Raw genomic sequence first — 18,558 nt, forward strand, 5'->3', positions numbered from 1 at the left:
CAACAATAAATTATTATGGCACATCATAATTTAATTATAAAAAATAAAAAAAAAAGGGAAAGGAAGCCAAGTCAAATAAAAGATCCATGGATCCAAGCTTCTATTGGCCCACTAATTAGTGAGTCTTCTCGGTAATAAATTATAGTTTATCATATATATCATATTTGATATTTTAGTATAAGTTAAATATTTAGATATTTGCTTACGATAGGTATCTTTACATTTATTGTTATTTTCATTTATTACTTTTCCATATTCTTGTAATTTATTTGATTATAAATAAGATAATTTTCACACCATCTAGGTGTGGTGGATTAATCAAACATTCTTAGATACGAAAAATTTGATTAATTTAAATGAATACTTATGGTTTGGATTGGATTATGAATTTATTTGAGTTGGGTTGAATTCAAATAAATGAAAATTTTATGGATTGAATAGATTCATGAGTTCTCTTAAAATTGAATTGGGTTGAATCGAACTAACTGAATATACAGTTAATTTTAAAAGTTACATTTTTACTTACGATACATGTGTATATATTATTAGAGCACGTGGCTAAAAACCACGGTGTCAAGGGTTTGAATACCTCATCGCCTACAACCGGCCAAAAAGGGAAGGACTTTTCCCTCTGGGGGTAAAATTATGATCGGGATAGCGGATAAACGTTCTTTATAAGGGTGTGGAAAACTCTTTCCCTAGTAGACGTGTTTTAAAAACCTTAGAGGGAAGTCCGAAAAGAAAAGCTTAAAGAGGACAATATCCAATAGCAGGGAGTTTCGGCCAATACAACTGGTCTTTCCTAATTACTCGATAAGTATCTCTTATTTCATTTTTATTTTAAAGTACTTAAATGTTCGAACATGCAACCTATCAAAATTTGTAAAGAAGATGATGAACTCTCGATCATCAGTGGGCAACTCCCACAAGAAGGTCATTCCTCTTTGAATGTGATATGAGCAAAATATAAAATCTTATTTTTGTTTGTACGTGAGATATGAACGTTAACGGTGACTGATCGATTCTTGAATGCACTATTGGTCATGGAGTTAAAGCTAGAACACTACGCTTCACATCAATAAAAACATTTCGATGGATTTAATCCAACCATATAAATTAAATTAAAATTATTAAAATCAAAAAAATTAAATTCAAAATTCAGAAGAGATTATTTAAAATGGTTGTTTAAGATAATATAATACGAACAAAAATACCGAAATTAATAGGAAATATATTTATTTTCTAATTTTGTATTAATTAAGTTTATGATAANAAAAAAAAAAAAAAAAAAAAAAAAAAAAAAAAAAAAAAAAAAAAAAAAAAAAAAAAAAAAAAAAAAAAAAAAAAAAAAAAATATATATATATATATATATATATATATATATATATAATTGAAAGATATTTAAATGTAAAATCAAATTAAAACTGCCGCCGGTAAGTGCAACAAAAACCGAAAAATCGAACCGAGTGAAAGGTTTGGTCCGGGTTTTGGATAAAGCTGGACATATCGGTTTAAAATTTGAAAAAATCGAGTACTTTTGGTTCGGTTCGGTTCGGTTCGGTCGGTTCGGTTTACGCTTCAAAAACGAATCAAACCAAATAGATATTAAACCCTACAAAATCCCTGTCTCTGCGAAGCCACTCACCGTCGTTTCGCCGTGAGTCCCAGAGCGAGAGAAACTCTCCTCGCCGCCGCTCGTTGCAGAGCAGCCACCATTCCTCGCCGTTATTCCTTGAGCGATAGAAATTCCAAGGTATTAGATGCATCTTCGCCGTTATTCACATCGATTTGCTTGACTCTTTTGATTCCAAGGCCAGCGATTACTCCTTTGCCAAATTCCTCGAAGTTGTAGGAAGAGGCTAAATGATGCTTCAAGTCGGAAGTTGCAGAGAATTAGGGCAAGATAGTTTCACCGCTAGCTTAATTCAAACAAACTTCACTGCGAAAGGACATCATTACCTTTTCCTTAATACTCCACTGGCCAGCCGAAGGCTCAGTTTGGGGAATTTGAATTCTCAGAAGCCGATTATCAGAGACCTGAAGGTTTCTTCAGGGTTTAAGCTTCAGTGTTTATCAAAAACGGTGTTTACGCCTTCCAAAAGATTATCGACTAACGGGAAGAAGAAAAGCTACGGCGGCGTATTACCTTCAATCTTACGCTCTTTGAAGTCGTCCAGCGATATCGGGAGTATTCTAAATTCCTTGTGCCAAAATCTGAGTCCCAAAGAGCAAACCGTGATACTTAAAGAACAGCGTCAGTGGGAAAGAGTTCTTCAGGTATTCCAGTGGTTCAAATCTCAGAAAGATTACGTTCCCAATGTAATTCATTACAACATTGTGCTTCGAGCACTCGGGCGAGCTCAAAAATGGGATGAATTAAGGCTTTGTTGGAATGAAATGGCTGAAAATGGCATCATCCCATCTAATAATACTTATGGAATGCTTGTTGATGTCTATGGCAAGGCAGGTCTTGTAAAAGAGGCACTTCTCTGGATCAAGCATATGAAAGTAAGGGGCATTTTTCCAGACGAGGTAACCATGAATACTGTGGTTCGTGTCTTAAAAGATGCTGGAGAATTTGATTCTGCTGATAAATTCTACAAGGATTGGTGCAGGGGGATGGTTGAGCTGAATGATTTCGATTTGAATTCAAGGGTTGATGATCTTGGTTTAAATTCTACAACTGAACCAATTACTCTTAAACATTTTTTGTTGACTGAGCTTTTCAGGACAGGCATGAAAATTCCCAATCGAAAAGCGTCACCGGAGGTAGATAATTGCACTCGGAAGCCAAGACTAACGTCTACGTTCAATACATTGATAGATTTGTATGGCAAGGCGGGGCGTCTCAAGGATGCAGCTAATGTGTTTGCTGAAATGCTTAAATCAGGTATCCCAATGGATACCATTACTTTTAACACTATGATCTTTACCTGTGGGAGTCATGGGCATCTTGCAGAGGCTGAAACATTGCTCAGTAAAATGGAAGAACGTGGATTATCCCCAGATACCAAAACCTACAATATCTTTCTTTCTCTGTATGCTGATGAGGGGAATATTGATGGAGCTCTCAAGTGTTATCGACGAATTCGAGAGGTAGGTCTCTTTCCTGATGTGGTAACTCATAGAGCTCTTTTGCATATACTGTCTAAGAGGAATATGGTTGAAGATGTGGAGAATGTGATAGCTGAAATGGAGAAATTACATGTTCTTCTTGATGAACATTCACTTCCTTGTGTCATTGAGATGTATATTAATAACGGCCTGCTCGACCGAGCGAAGATGTTTCTGGAGAAATATCGATTGGATACTGGATTGCCACCAAAGATATTGACTGCAATCATAGATGCTTATGCTGAAAAGGGTTTGTGGTCTGAAGCTGAGGATGTTTTTCTATGGAAAAAGGATTTGGTGGGTCAAAATCTGGATGTTATGGAATATAATGTCATGATAAAAGCATATGGCAAGGCTGAACTTTATGACAAAGCGTTTCTTCTCTTCAAGGGCATGAAAAACCGTGGCACTTGGCCTGATGAATGCACTTACAATTCTCTGATTCAGATGTTCTCAGGAGGTGATTTAGTTGATGAAGCAAGACGCCTTTTGACCGAAATGCATCGAATTGGGTTTAAACCAAACTGTCAAACATTCTCTGCTGTCATTGCAAGCTATGCTCGTCTAGGACAGATGTCGGACGCTGTTGATGTATATGATATAATGGTAAATGCAGAAGTCGAACCAAATGAAATCTTGTATGGCGTCTTGATTAATGGATTTGCTGAACTTGGTCTAGTAGAAGAGGCACTTAAATACTTTCACTTGATGAAGGGAGCTGGCATTGCAGAAAACCGAATCGTGCTGACATCCCTGATAAAGGCGTTTAGTAAGGTGGGTAGCGTGGAAGGTGCCAAGGCAATGTACAATAGGATGAAGAACATGGAGAACGGTGTCGATACCATCGCATCAAATAGTATGATCAATCTATACACCGATCTCGGGATGGTATCTGAGGCCAAACGAGTTTTCGAAGACTTGCGAGAACGAGGCTGCGCAGATGGCGTATCCTTCGCAACTATGATATATCTTTATAAAAACACGGGCATGCTCGACGAAGCCATAGAGGTAGCAGAGGAAATGAAAGAAGCAGGTTTGTTGAGGGACTCTGCTTCATTCCACAAGGTAATAGAATGCTATGCAATCAAAGGACAACTAAGAGAATGCGGTGAATTACTCCATGAGATGGTAACCAGGAAGCTTTCACCAGACAATGCAACCTTCAAAGTACTCTTTACCATATTAAAGAAAGGAGGTATCCCAATAGAAGCCATAACACAGCTAGAATCAGCATATCATGAAGGAAAGCCGTATGCACAACAAGCGATCGTTGCTGCAGTATTCTCTGCCGTTGGTTTGCACGCTCCTGCGCTCGAGTCCTGTCAAGCGTTCTTAAACGCCGAAGTGGAACTCGACTCGTTTGCGTACAACGTTGCCATAAACGCATACGGGGTAAGTGGAGACATTGATAAAGCTTTAATCATATTCATGAAAATGCAAGATCATAATCTTAATCCCGACTTAGTAACTTACATGCATCTGGTTAGTTGTTATGGTAAAGCTGGTATGATTGAAGGTATGATGAGAGTATACAGCCAACTAAAATATGGAGAGATAGAGCCTAGCAAATCATTGTTCTATGCTATCATAAATGCATGTAGAACTGCCAATAGATATGATCTTGTCCAAATGGTCAAACAAGAGATGCAATTTTCGTTGCACTCTGAATTGTTTTCTAGAGCTGAGCTCGATGATTTGTCTGATGAAGATTCTCCTCCAAGTGTTTAAAATCCTGAAACTGTGTGATATTTGGTATAGCTGTTTGTTCGTTTGTGTTGTATTGTAGATTGTAAATGAGTAGAGCATTAAGTAGGTATGTATACTTGTGTATCAATGCACACACACTACTGATACATCAATGTTAAGAAAGTTTTGTCGAGTCTTTGGCTCGGATCAAGTTTCGTTGAGTTTAGAACCGAAATTTTATGGGGTGTTTGTGTGTTGGGTTGGGTTAGACATTTCTTAGACCCAATTGTAAATTTTTGTTAACTCAAACGACCTTTATTAAATAATGAATTTAAAATTTGACAGGTAGTTCGTGTGTTGGGTTAGTTTAGATGTTTTTTAGACTTAACTCAAACAAGTAAATTTTTGTTAACTCAAACAACCTTTATTAAATTATGAATCCAAAATTCTATAGGGTGTTCATGTGTTGGGTTATTTTAGACGTTTCTTAGACCCAATTCAATTGTTTGAGTGTTCATGTATTCGTGTGTTGGGTTAGTTTAGGCGTTTCGTGTTGGGTTAGTTGAGGCGTTTCTTAGACCCAATTCAATTGTTCGAGTCATAAATTTTTGTTTGCTTAAACAACTCTTTAAATAATGAACCCAAGATTTTACCGGAGTGTTCGTGAGTTGGGTCAGTTTAGACATTTCTTAGACTCAACTCAATTGTTCGAGTTGTAAATTTGTGTTAACTCAAACCCTTAGACTCAACTCAATTGTTCTAATTGTAAATTTTTTTTAATTCAAACAAATAATAAATCCAATTATGTTAGAGTCAGGTGGTTTAGGTAAAGGTATTTATACCGAAAACATTTATTATTTATTTTCAAATATTTAATTCACATTTTCAACTCAATCTCAATATATATTTTAAACCATTACATTCTTAAAAGCTAAATTATGAAATTAAATAAGAATATATAAGGTCATTTCATTTCGACAAAAGACCCACACCCAAGTTCTATAGCTTTGGGTTCACTATCCCGATCATTATTTTCCTATCTCAGAGGAAAAGGTCCTTCCCTTTTTGGCTGGTTGTGGACGAGGAGGGATTCAAACCCCGGACATCGTGGTTAGTAGCCATGTGCTCGTGCTCTAATCCTTTGAGCTACAGGCCCCACCCTGTCTCCACTAGATCTGTACTCAAGGGTACCCTAAAAAAAAGAACCTTTCCTCTCTCCAGCCATTTGCCATTTCAGGTTAGCAAAATATATCGATATACACATTCCTTACTTAAAACCAGATGCTTGTACTCATATTCCCAAAAATCAGATTACAGCTTCCATTATTTAATAATTAGTTACACATAATAAACTTATCAACTTCACACTGAGAACTCATAATTTCCCTATGAAAAATTATAAAAAGGAAGAAAAAAAGATTACAGAAGAACTTGAAGCGAAATGAAAAAGGTACAAAAAAAAGAAAAATGAAAAATCTAGATTAGATTATGATTTCCCCCCGGCGGCACAGAATTCTGAGGAAAGGGAACAAAAGGGTCTCCAAAAGGATTAGACTGACCAAATTGTTGCATTTGTTGGTGATGTTGTTGCTGCATTTGTTGCTGTTGAGGGTACTTGCTCTGAGGCAACTGTTGTTGATAAGGTACCATCATCATAGACTCATCTAAATGCAACTGTTGTTGCTGAGGGAACGCGTTTGTTTGTAACGCTTGATGATGCTGCTGCTGTTGTTGCTGCTGGTAAAGCATTTGCTGCTGCTGAGCCATCATTGCTAATTGCACGTTCGAAGGAGGCGCTATACCGCTCGACATCGCAAATGGGTCGTGCTGCTGTTGGAATGGATTCTGCACATACATTTCACCGTATGTTCCATATCCTGCATTTTGCAGCTGAATATTTCTTCTGGCATGTTCATCTTCGTACAAGCTATCGAGCAGTAGCTTGTCGAACCCGCCCGCCTGATCCAGAACACAAACTTATCTACCTCATTACATGAAACTTTTAACTCAATAAACCTTACCATGCAGCTAATTCGTTGCTAATCAAGCTAAGATAATATAATTCTACGTAAGCGTATTCATAAAAGGACTCGAAGATGTTAGGAATCACAACCCTCAACAATGATATAATATTGTCCATTTTGAGTATAAGCTCTCGTGGCTTTGCTTTGGGGTTCCCCAAAAGGCCTCATTCCAATAGAGATGTATTCCTTACTTATAAATTCATGATCATTCCTTAAATTAGCCAATGTGGGACTCTCCTCTCCCAACAATCGGTACAATCCTCAACCGAAGATATCACCAGCTATTCAACCAAAAACATAAGAATCTATATGTATTTTTTAATGTCAGATGTTCCAACCAAAACAAGGGAAGCAACAAACAGCTGAATTTCATACTAGTCACAGCTTTGATAAGAAGAGTGTAGAATCTTGCATTCCAATATTGAAGGAGAAATAATGAATCAGAAAAGTGAAGGGAAGGATAAAAACCAGTTTGCTTCCGACCGTTGAACCAGCATTATTGGTTGGTGTGGTAACAAGGGATAGCTCCCAACCACTACCGCCAAAGTCACTCAAAGCACGATTTGCAGAAGACGGATCATTCCCTGCATAATTAACAACTTCAGGAGATAAATGGACGGTAAGCCAATATGATTTATTATTTGAGTTCTTAGCTGTAGACTCATTTGGTAAGCCAATATGATTTATGCAAACACACATAATATGTGCCACGGGGAGGCGCGTGGCGCTTATAGACGACTCGAAAAATAAGCAAGAAATTTCTAAATCAAATGGCGGCCAGACGTACCATTTGAAACTATAGCAAGGGCTAAAGCATTGTTATGCTCAATTTCTGCAATCCTAGGATTTATTTCCTTAAGACCCTGCGTGGGAAGTTATCACTCAATGTAACAGGAGAGACAGTTCAGCTTCAGCCTGCAAGAAAATGCTTCACTTGAAAAATCTTACCAGAAAATCACTTGTATCCTCAGTTGCTATTAGAGGTGGAGGTTCAGGGACGCTCTCTTCTTTCTGTTGGGGTTCTTCCTCTGTTTCCTCAAGAGGTTTGTTGTCAACATTTTCAACCTCCTTTTCAATTTCAGCAGGTTCCTCAGGCTCTTCCGGTTTCTCAGTCATCTCCTCTGCCACTCGGTATTCCTGTCTCAAAAATGACAAATCCAATGAAGAACATAGAGCTAAAGCTTTTATATAGCACACTCATTCACCAGAATCTGATCATGTAGAGAGGTTCTTTAGTGTTCATATAGATATATACACATGTTATATCCACAAAGTCGAGATAAAAACTTTTGGGAATTGGAAAGTTTATCTCACCAGTCTCTTATTAACAGAAGCTGTCTGGGGTGCTTCTCTTATGTATTCTTCCATTGTTGCAAGAAATGATGGAGGCGGCTGTTGATTGCATAAAATGAATATTGTAAGAAGCTTTTCTAAGATTTGGATCTAGAGAAAGGAAGAAACTGGAACCTGTTTCAATATGGGAAACTGAAAAGTTCTAGCAAGTTCCAATCCCTTACAATATTCATAAAAATCCGCAAGATTTTCAGCCTATGAACAAGAAAACTTGAAAGAGTTAACTTTATTGTACTATATTTCAACTGCGATATTTTATCTGTTCAATACTCCATATTTTCATACGCAGAACCAAAACAGACAGTCAAAATACCTGGTGGCTGGCTCTTTTGTATATATTGAGAGCTTTAACTGCATCATGCCTTGGCATGCCAAAGAACTGTAAGAAGACAAACTTAAGTGTTATAATGAATAATAAAATAGCACCAGTGCTTTAGTAAAAAGCTAGTGGTAAATTGGAGCAGGATTCCTACCATGTCCACAAGGTTTATTATTCCATCATTTATTGCACAATAGATTTTAAAGCTCTCTTTGAGTACCTTCATAACATAAAATTCAGAGCAAGAACATTACAGAATGAGTAACATATTCACGAAGATATACAATTGCAAAAGGAGGCCCAAAAGTAAAACAGTTGATATGCTTCTTGATCACTTTCTTGGAAAAGGGTTAAGAACGAAGGTTACCTTCTCATATGTTTTCATGATATGAGATTAAGCATGAATGAGTAACTAATTAAGCTTTATGGTTAGAAGTAAGCAACCAAATCATGAACTAATCCCATATATTGGGTCCGAAACGCAGCAACTTACGAGAGCCAGGGCGTACTGGATAAGATAATTACTATACGCTGCTCCTTCTGGCTGCAAAATAAAAGAGCCCCACAATCCACATTGTTAATATAATAGCCATCTTCTAAGTATACAAAGGAGACCCCTATTCAGCTATTACCTGACATCCCATAAGGCGGTAGAGAACCTGCTGCAATGCGGGTAGCTGGTCCAGTAGCTCATCAGAGTTCAGCAAGCGTGTCCTACTATGTACCTGTTAAAGAAGGGATTTCATGATTATGAAGGAATGACCAATTTCGACACAAGATTTTAATTTTCGACATTGCTAACCTTCGTCGATCCTGGCGATGTTTTTGTTAGACGTTCCGATTCAATATCGTACTTCAAGACTCTGTAACATTCAAGTCGCTCTTCTAGAAAAAGGGCATAGGTCCTTACCCATGCAGAACAATCCCAAGCTTCATAATGCAACAATTTAAAGTAAAAATTATGGAAGAACACCTCATCAGCATACTTGGTAAATTCATAGAAATTGAAGAGGAGCATTCTACCAAGAGGACTTGAATCATCCTTAAAATTTGATATTTGGAGAACGTGTCCTTTTTGTGAATAGTTGAGAAGTTCTTCCCTGAAAGTTGGATCACCCTCTCTCAATGTCCTATGTACAACTATCAACGTCTTCAAGGCAACCTATCAGAAACAACAGAGTAACGCCCTAAATTTCGGTGGATTCGAGTTTCTAATTCGATCTCTAATGCCCTATCTCCCTCATTACAAAAGTTCCAAACGCAACCCTAGAAAAACGGAACATACAACGAACAAACGAGAAAATAAAATCGAAACGAAAATGATAGATAGAGAATTTACGATCCAGTTCCGCGTCTTCGACAATCTCTTCGCCAATGCATGAATGCAATACGCCACATCCGCCCGAGGCCTCACAACGGACGTCGCCGTAAAGATTTCTACCAATAAGAGAACAAAAATAAGCAAATCCTAACCACGAATTTCACAACCTAAACATCAAAGATTCGAAGAAAGAAAACTGACTTCGAACATGACGTTCTTTAGGCGGACATTCAACATGATTGGTAGCCTTAACAATGGCGATATCCAAATCCTTAAGCCAAAACAGAAAATCAGATCAATTATTGAACATGTGAAGAGAAATCATTCATTTGATTCATTGATTCAATTAGAAACAGATTTGGAGGATTAACCTTGAATTCGCTATTGACCTTGGCGAGGCCGACCTTGGTGGAGTCCTTGAGAGCGCCATAAGCTTTGCGGAAGCTCTGAAATGTGCCCATGGAAGCCAGAATCCGTTGATGATTGATCAGAGAGATAGAGAGAGAAAGGAAATGGCGATCATCTTCTCTCCTCCGTCATTGGTTCTCTATAACAAACCAAAACGAGCGATCGACGAAAANAAAAAAAAAAAAAAAAAAAAAAAAAATATTGAAAATGAATTTTCGTTAAAGGTCGGGAAAAATGGCGGGTTTCAGTTACCGGTTTTTTTCTTTTTTTTTTTAATATTTTAATTTTGATGTGTCGTGTTCTGTTTTTACAATAAAGCCCTTGAGATTTCCGGTTTGGGTGGCGGGAATACAAGGTTAATTTCGTCATTGTGAGCATGGAATTGGATCCCCCCGTTCTGATTGGCTGGAATGCATCTTACACGTGGCGCTGAAGACTACGTGGCACTAATTGAATACAAANTTTTTTATTTTTTTTTTTTTTTTTTTTTTGTTCCTATAACTGACACCATTCATCTTGTTTGGTCCGTTATCGTACAAAATAAAAGAGTGCAACACTAGGCCCACAGATTTAAAGGTGGGTGACATTCATTTTTGTTACGTAAACGTTACATGGGTTAAAAGAAGTTGTATATACTAAGCTCACACGTATGGTGCAAACTTCGTTATTGTTATTGCTAGCACGAAAAAATTGATTTGCCTTTCTTTCACGTAACAATACAGTCAAATGGAATGTATTAACTAGGATTGCACGGGCCAAGAAGTCAATGGGAGTCGTCCCTATTGGTGGTCAACTATTGTAACAGTCCATGTCCACCACTAGCAAATATTGTCTTATAATTTGCTAGAGGGGCAGTTGCTTCCCTTTTGGATTTCCTTCTCGAGGCTTTTAAGAAGCATGTTTGCTAGAGACAGGTTTCCACACCTTTATAAAGCTCTCTCCAACCGATGTGGGATCTCACAATCCACCTCTTTCGAGCCCAGTGTCACGGTCATGCCTGTCCAGGGCCTGTTGCCCATGGCCGCATGCCCATGACAAGCCAAACCCTTGTCATGTCTTTTCATTCTAGTGTTTTTCCTTTGTAATTCTAGAGCGTATGACACCTCAAGAAAATCATGTCTAGGCCTGCCAGAACTAAAATGGCCCAGAATGTACTATAGGGGGATATGACTAGTCGTCAACTTCTCCCTACCCAAGGTTATATATGCTAAGCCGTTGTTATCTTTCTCTTGCTTGCTTATATAACGTCTCTTTCTAAAATCTCTCTTTCAAAAATCTCGCTCTCTCCTCGTTTTCTAAAACCTTCTTTTAAAACCGAGGCTAGAGGCTCGACCGTACGTCGCTTGGCCGTAGGCGACGCAAGAACAAATTGGCTTAACTCACTTGTCGCTGGAAAGTGAGTGCCGCACAATCGCTAGTCCGCTGCCTTCGAAAGTGCGATTGTGTCAACTGGTATCAGAGCTTTGTTAGCTCCGTAACGTCATACAGACCGAAATCATGTCGACGACAAAGTCGACACCCAAAGCACAAGCCGATCGGCTTACGCTAATAGAGGAGGAAATGCTGTTCCTCAAAGAAGTCCCTGACACCCTCCGTTTCCTGGAAACACGGGTGACCGAACTGAGTGAGAAAGTCGTCCAAGTCGACGCAATGGGCAACCGCCTAGACGGGTTGCCAATCGCAGAACTGTTGTTTCGAGTGACCTCGCTCGAAGAAAGAGTTGCTCCTACGAGCAGCCCAAAACCGTCTGATAGTCCGGATAGCTCTGTCGCACACAAAGAGGGACGTGGCGAAGAGTTCGACATACTACAAAACACAATGATGAGTTTGTTCAATGGATTGGCTGATGAATTCAGATCAACAGTCGACGACCTCCAAGAAAGGATGTCCGCCATGAGCACTCGAATTGAAGTTACCATGAAAGCCGTGGAAGGTGTCACGGCTGGACAAACTAGTGCAGGATCCAACAAACTAAGGTTCCCAGACCCTAGAGCCTTCAAAGGGAATCGGGACGCCAAAGAGTTGGAGAACTTCATCTTCGACGTCGAACAGTACTTCAAAGCCACAACGGCTTGTACCGACGACAAGAAGGTGACTGTAGCTGCGATGTATCTCGTAGACGACGCCAAACTGTGGTGGCGTACGAAGGTGCAAGACATCGAGGATGGATTGTGCACCATTGACTCATGGGAGGACCTCAAGAGAGAGTTGAGGGAACAATTCCTCCCCGAAAACGCAGGACACATAGCAATGGAGAAAATAGTAGCCCTGAAACACACTGGAAACATACGGGACTACGTCAGACAATTCTCAACCCTGATGCTGGATATCAGGGGTACAGCAGAGAAGGACAAGGTGTTCTTCTTTATAAATGGTCTACAACCGTGGGCCAAAACAAAGATACATGAGAACAGGGTCCAAACCCTAGCTGCCGCAATGGCCTGCGCCGAGAGACTCGTGGACTGTGGGAACGAAGCAGGATCCCAAAGAAGAGCGACGCCAGCCCCAAACAATGGGGGCAAACCATACCGACCACCAGGCCATCGAAATGGAAGCCCCAACAGATCGAATGGATGGACAGATAGACCTCCTCAGAACAATCAAGCGGGGACATCTCGAGGGCCTTACCACCAAAAGAACCACCCGACGACGCCTTTGCAATGCATGCTATGTAAAGGCCCCCACAAGGTATCCTACTGTCCTCATCGGGCCTCTCTCACTGCACTCCAAGTGTCCATCCAAGAGAGCAATGAGGCAAGGGTCGAGACTTTGCTAGACAAGAAAGAAGATCACGACAACCCCCGAATGGGCGCACTCAAATTCTTGTCAGCCCTCCAACGGAAAGTCGAACCGAAGGAGATAATAGAGAAAGGGCTTATGTTCGTAGATGCCACCATAAACTCTCGACTGAGCAAGAGCACTCTGATAGACTCTGGAGCAACCCACAACTTCATTGCTGATCAAGAAGCCAGAAGATTGGGACTCACCATAGGAAAGGACCCGGGGAAAATGAAAGCTGTCAACTCCGAGGCCTTGCCTATTGTGGGAGTTTCCAAAGGAGTCCCCTTCAAAATAGGGGATTGGACTGGAGAGCTAGACCTTGTCGTGGTTCGCATGGACGACTTCGATGTGGTACTTGGGATGGAGTTCCTCCTAGAACACAAAGTCATCCCAATGCCATTGGCAAAATGCTTAGTGATCACCGACCGTAACCCCACAGTAATACCTGCAAGCATCAAGCAACCAGGTAATCTTCGGATGATCTCGGCCATACAGCTGAAAAGGGGACTCGCACGAGAGGAACCTACCTTCATGGCCATACCACTGATAGAAGAGGCAACCACCGAAGAGACTGTCCCAGAGGAAATCAAGGATGTATTAGACAGCTATACCGACATAATGCCAGAGAGTCTACCACAAACACTACCACCTCGTCGAGGCATTGACCACGAAATCGAACTCCTCCCCGGGGTTAAGCCGCCCGCAAAGAATGCATACCGGATGGCTCCACCCGAGCTAGCCGAATTGAGGAAACAACTAGACGAGTTGCTGAAGGCGGGATTCATTCGCCCGGCAAAGGCCCCTTATGGAGCCCCCGTACTATTCCAGAAGAAGAAGGATGGGACGTTGCGTCTGTGCATAGACTATAGAGCCTTAAACAAGGTGACAGTACGCAACAAATATCCTCTGCCGATAATATCTGACTTGTTCGACCAACTTCACGGGGCCAAGTACTTCACGAAATTGGACTTACGATCGGGATATTATCAAGTACGTATTGCCGAAGGGGACGAACCCAAGACGACGTGCGTAACAAGATATGGGGCCTTCGAATTCCTAGTAATGCCCTTTGGCTTGACAAACGCCCCAGCTACGTTCTGCACGTTGATGAACCAGGTTTTCTACGAATACCTGGATCAGTTCGTCATAGTATACCTCGACGACATTGTTGTTTACAGCACAACCCTCGAGGAACACAAAGTGCACTTGAAGTTAGTGTTTGACAAGCTCCGGCAGAACCAGCTGTATGTGAAGAAGGAGAAATGTGCATTCGCACAAACATGCATCCACTTCCTTGGACATGTCGTCAGATGTGGACAAATCAGTATGGATAGCGACAAGATAAAAGCTATCCAAGAATGGAAGGTTCCTACTTCCGTATCTGAGTTGAGGTCCTTCTTAGGACTAGCCAACTACTATAGGCGGTTCGTCGAAGGGTTTTCACGACGAGCCGCCCCATTGACAGAGCTGTTGAAGAAAGACCACCCTTGGTCGTGGTCGAATGATTGTCAAATGGCCTTTGAAAATCTGAAAACAACCATGACGAGGGGTCCTGTCCTCGGGTTGGTTGACGTCACAAAGCCATTTGAAGTGGAAACCGATGCTTCCGACTTTGCTCTCGGTGGGGTCCTTATTCAAGAAGGCCACCCCATCGCTTACGAAAGTCGAAAGCTCAACGATGCCGAACGAAGATACACTGTCTCCGAGAAAGAAATGCTGGCTGTAGTCCATTGCCTTCGAGTCTGGAGACAGTACCTCTTAGGATCGCAGTTCGTAGTGAAGACGGATAACAGCGCCACTTGCCACTTCTTTGATCAACCAAAATTAACAGCAAAACAAGCCCGGTGGCAGGAGTCGTTGGCTGAATTCGACTTCAAGTTCGAACACAAAGCGGGAAAGAGTAATCAAGCAGCCGACGCGCTGAGTCGGAAGGGCGAACATGCGGCCCTGTGCATGTTAGCCCATATTCATTCAAGTAAGATCGATGGATCGATGCGCGACATCATCAAGGAACATTTACACAAAGACCCATCGGCCAAAGCCGTTGTCGAACTAGCTAAGGCTGGAAAGACACGGCAGTTTTGGGTTGAGGGGGACCTCCTGATAACCAAAGGAAACAGATTGTACGTCCCAAGAACGGGAGAACTGAGGAAGAAGCTCATTCAAGAATGTCACGACACCTTATGGGCCGGACACCCGGGATGGCAAAGAACATACGCCCTAATAAAGAAGGGGTACTTCTGGCCGAACATGCGAGACGACATCATGCAATACACCAAGACGTGCCTCATCTGCCAACAGGATAAGGTCGAGAAAGCCAAAGTCTCTGGACTCTTGGAACCTCTACCTGTGCCAACACGACCCTGGGAAAGTGTATCTCTGGACTTCATAACACACCTCCCAAAAGTCGGGGAATATGACGCCATCTTGGTTATTGTGGACCGGTTCTCAAAATATGCGACGTTCATCCCCACTCCCAAATTATGTTCGGCGGAACTCACAGCCCAACTGTTTTTCAAACACGTTGTAAAGTTATGGGGCATTCCGTCGAGCATCATCAGTGATAGGGATGGCAGATTCATTGGGACATTCTGGACTGAGTTATTCGCTTTCTTGGGAACAACCTTGAACATCTCCTCGAGTTATCACCCTCAAACCGATGGACAGACAGAACGGTTCAACTGCTTGCTCGAAGAATACTTACGTCACTTCGTCGACGCTCGCCAAAAGAACTGGATACAATTGTTAGATGTCGCCCAATTTTGCTTCAATTGTCAAACAAGCTCGTCTACGGGGAAGAGTCCCTTTGAAATTGTAAGTGGACGACAACCGGCCTTACCCCATATTATTGATCATCCTTATGCAGGAAAAAACCCTCAAGCTCACAACTTTACAAGAGAATGGAAGCAGACGACAGATATAGCCCGAGCATATTTAGAGAAGGCTTCCAAGCATATGAAGAAATGGGCGGACAAGAAGCGTCGCCCCCTTCATTTCCGTGCAGGAGATCAAGTCCTTATCAAGCTGAGACCAGAACAGATCAGATTTCGTAGCCGAAAGGACCAGAGATTAGTTCGTAAATACGAAGGCCCGGTTGAAGTCCTTAAAAAGATTGGGGCTACCTCCTACCGAGTTGCACTCCCCGCATGGATGAAAATTCACCCCGTCATTCATGTGAGCAACTTGAAGCCCTATCACCCTGATCCAGACGACGACCATCGAAATACAACCACAAGACCGAGCATCGATCTGAAACAAAAAGAGACAAAGGAAGTGGAAGAGATCCTAGCCGACAGGGTTAGGAAGATAGGAAGACCTGTACGGACGATTCGTGAATTCCTTGTCAAATGGAAGAATCTCCCTACAGAGGAAACAAGCTGGGAACGCGCCGAAGATCTGAACTCCGCCGCCACCCACATCGCAAGGTATGAAAGTAGTCGGTTGACGGGGACGTCAACCAATTAGGTGGGGGAGGATGTCACGGTCATGCCTGTCCAGGGCCTGTTGCCCATGGCCGCATGCCCATGACAAGCCAAACCCTTGTCATGTCTTTTCATTCTAGTGTTTTTCCCTTTGTAATTCTAGAGCGTATGACACCTCAAGAAAATCATGTCTAGGCCTGCCAGAACTAAAATGGCCCAGAATGTACTATAGGGGGATATGACTAGTCGTCAACTTCTCCCTACCCAAGGTTATATATGCTAAGCCGTTGTTATCTTTCTCTTGCTTGCTTATATAACGTCTCTTTCTAAAATCTCTCTTTCAAAAATCTCGCTCTCTCCTCGTTTTCTAAAACCTTCTTTTAAAACCGAGGCTAGAGGCTCGACCGTACGTCGCTTGGCCGTAGGCGACGCAAGAACAAATTGGCTTAACTCACTTGTCGCTGGAAAGTGAGTGCCGCACAATCGCTAGTCCGCTGCCTTCGAAAGTGCGATTGTGTCACCCAGCATCCTCGTTGGTACATTGCCCTTTATCCGCCCCCTTTGAGGCTTAGTGTCCTCGCTGACACACGATCCAGTGCCTAGCTCTGATACCATTTGTGACAGCACAAGCCTACAATACTTTCCTTTTTGGGCTTTTCCTTTCGGACTTCCCCTCAAAGTTTTTAAAACGCATATGCTAGAGACAGGTTTCCACACCCTTATAAAACTGTTTCGTTCTCCTCTCCAACCGATGTGGGATGTCACAGTCCACCTCCCTTCGAACCTAGCATCCTCGCCGGTACTCGTTCCTCTCTCCAATCGATATGTGATCTAGTTTGGTGATGTTATATAAAATATAAAACCAAAAGGTAGGAACCCAAAAATGGATTGCCATGCTTTTGCCCATAGTTTTGGCAGTGAATTAGATGAGGCAATATGATAAAGAAAGGCCAAAAATAGGATAAGCTGCAAAATGCAAAATCTTCCATTGAAAATGAAAGTGCTTTTGGAACTTTCTCTCCACTATCAATTTGCTAACTTTCGATCTATATTATAATAATTAGTTATGAAATATATTTTAGATATTCGTAATTAATTAATATTTTATCTTATAATTTAATTAGTTTATATTTTCCCTTAGTTGATAGCTTGTATCCTATTTAAAACGTGGGAACATCAATGAACATGACACTCTCGATCTCACCTCATTATGAAGGACACTTATCAAATATTAACTTTCTAATATCCAAATTAGTTTCAATATTTTAAATAAATCTTTGTATTTTTATTAAAAGAAAGTAATTACTTTTATTTACCCAAGTCAAATTAAAAGAAATTTTAATAATTTTAAAATTTATTGAAAAATATTGAAAATATTTAAGATATTTATATAACATATAGTTTCTTTTCTTTTCACACTTTTTTTATTTAAAAAAAAAACTTTAAAATTCTTTTAAAAAAAAATAATAATTTGTTTTTAGTGAGTCTTCCTCGTTGCCAAAATTTAAATAAGGAAACTCACGTGACGTTCATGTGACATCAATAATAAATTTGTTTGAGAGAAATGAAAGGTAAAAGAAAATAGAATCTAATTTTTATCTAGATTGAAAGTAGATACTTATACCAGAAATCTTTAGAATCTGTTTATATTTTCAACTTAGTTTAAAGATGAATGAATCACGAGTATAGGGTATGCATGACGTAAACTTTCTTGCAAGGCCGACTAGAGATGTATATTTTATCTTGTAAAGACCTGTTCTAAAGAGGATAGAGATTCCCTGTTTGAACGGTGAATGAGGAAAGAAGTGGGTAGAGATATCTTCCGGTTAAATAAATATAGAGAAATTAAATTCTTAATTTATTTCTAAATTTATGACTATATCAATTTTTATCTTAAACCATAAAAATTTAACCCAACTTAAAATTGTTTAACCCAACCCAACTTTTATGGATCTGATTGGATAGTTTGGTCAGGTTGCCAACGAAAAAGTTGTCGAACCCACAAATTTTAGGTTTTTAAAAAATTGAATCCANAAAAAAAAAAAAAAAAAAAAAAAAAAAAAAAAAGAAAAAAGAAAAAAGAAAAAACTAACACAACCCCATTTTTATAGCTTTGGTTACCTAGTTCA

General features: G+C 40.4%; 2 protein-coding genes across 2 annotated transcripts; one reads left to right on the forward strand and one right to left on the reverse strand.

Moving 5' to 3' along the window:
- Nucleotides 1-1,628: 1,628 nt before the first annotated feature.
- On the forward strand, nucleotides 1,629-5,012 carry LOC111798986 (pentatricopeptide repeat-containing protein At1g73710). The gene has a single exon (XM_023682359.1). It carries the CDS (start codon nucleotides 1,865-1,867, stop codon nucleotides 4,841-4,843), a length of 2,979 nt encoding a protein of 992 aa, XP_023538127.1. The 5' UTR covers nucleotides 1,629-1,864; the 3' UTR covers nucleotides 4,844-5,012.
- Nucleotides 5,013-6,095: 1,083 nt separating this feature from the next.
- Nucleotides 6,096-10,392, reverse strand: LOC111798245 (putative clathrin assembly protein At5g57200). The gene is made up of 15 exons (XM_023681276.1): nucleotides 10,190-10,392; nucleotides 10,020-10,089; nucleotides 9,837-9,934; nucleotides 9,521-9,659; nucleotides 9,300-9,427; nucleotides 9,130-9,222; nucleotides 8,991-9,041; nucleotides 8,652-8,717; nucleotides 8,492-8,557; nucleotides 8,293-8,373; nucleotides 8,140-8,217; nucleotides 7,774-7,962; nucleotides 7,613-7,688; nucleotides 7,294-7,409; nucleotides 6,096-6,760 (listed from the first exon to the last, which is right to left on the reverse strand). The coding sequence occupies exons 1-15, from the start codon at nucleotides 10,277-10,279 to the stop codon at nucleotides 6,278-6,280; spliced, it is 1,824 nt and encodes a 607-aa protein (XP_023537044.1). The 5' UTR covers nucleotides 10,280-10,392; the 3' UTR covers nucleotides 6,096-6,277.
- Nucleotides 10,393-18,558: the final 8,166 nt, after the last annotated feature.

This window comes from Cucurbita pepo, chromosome LG07 (assembly GCF_002806865.2).
Source record: "Cucurbita pepo subsp. pepo cultivar mu-cu-16 chromosome LG07, ASM280686v2, whole genome shotgun sequence".
Taxonomy (NCBI): Eukaryota; Viridiplantae; Streptophyta; class Magnoliopsida; order Cucurbitales; family Cucurbitaceae; genus Cucurbita; species Cucurbita pepo.

Excerpts from the sequence above, each read along its gene's own strand:
- LOC111798986 (XM_023682359.1), top strand. The coding sequence starts at position 1,865 with ATGATGCTTCAAGTCGGAAGTTGCAGAGAATTAGGGCAAGATAGTTTC.
- LOC111798245 (XM_023681276.1), bottom strand. The coding sequence starts at position 10,279 with ATGGGCACATTTCAGAGCTTCCGCAAAGCTTATGGCGCTCTCAAGGAC. Across the intron at positions 8,558-8,651 it reads TAATAAACCTTGTGGACATG|TTCTTTGGCATGCCAAGGCA; the intron begins GTAGGAATCCTG and ends GTCTTCTTACAG. Across the intron at positions 8,374-8,491 it reads ACAAAAGAGCCAGCCACCAG|GCTGAAAATCTTGCGGATTT; the intron begins GTATTTTGACTG and ends TCTTGTTCATAG.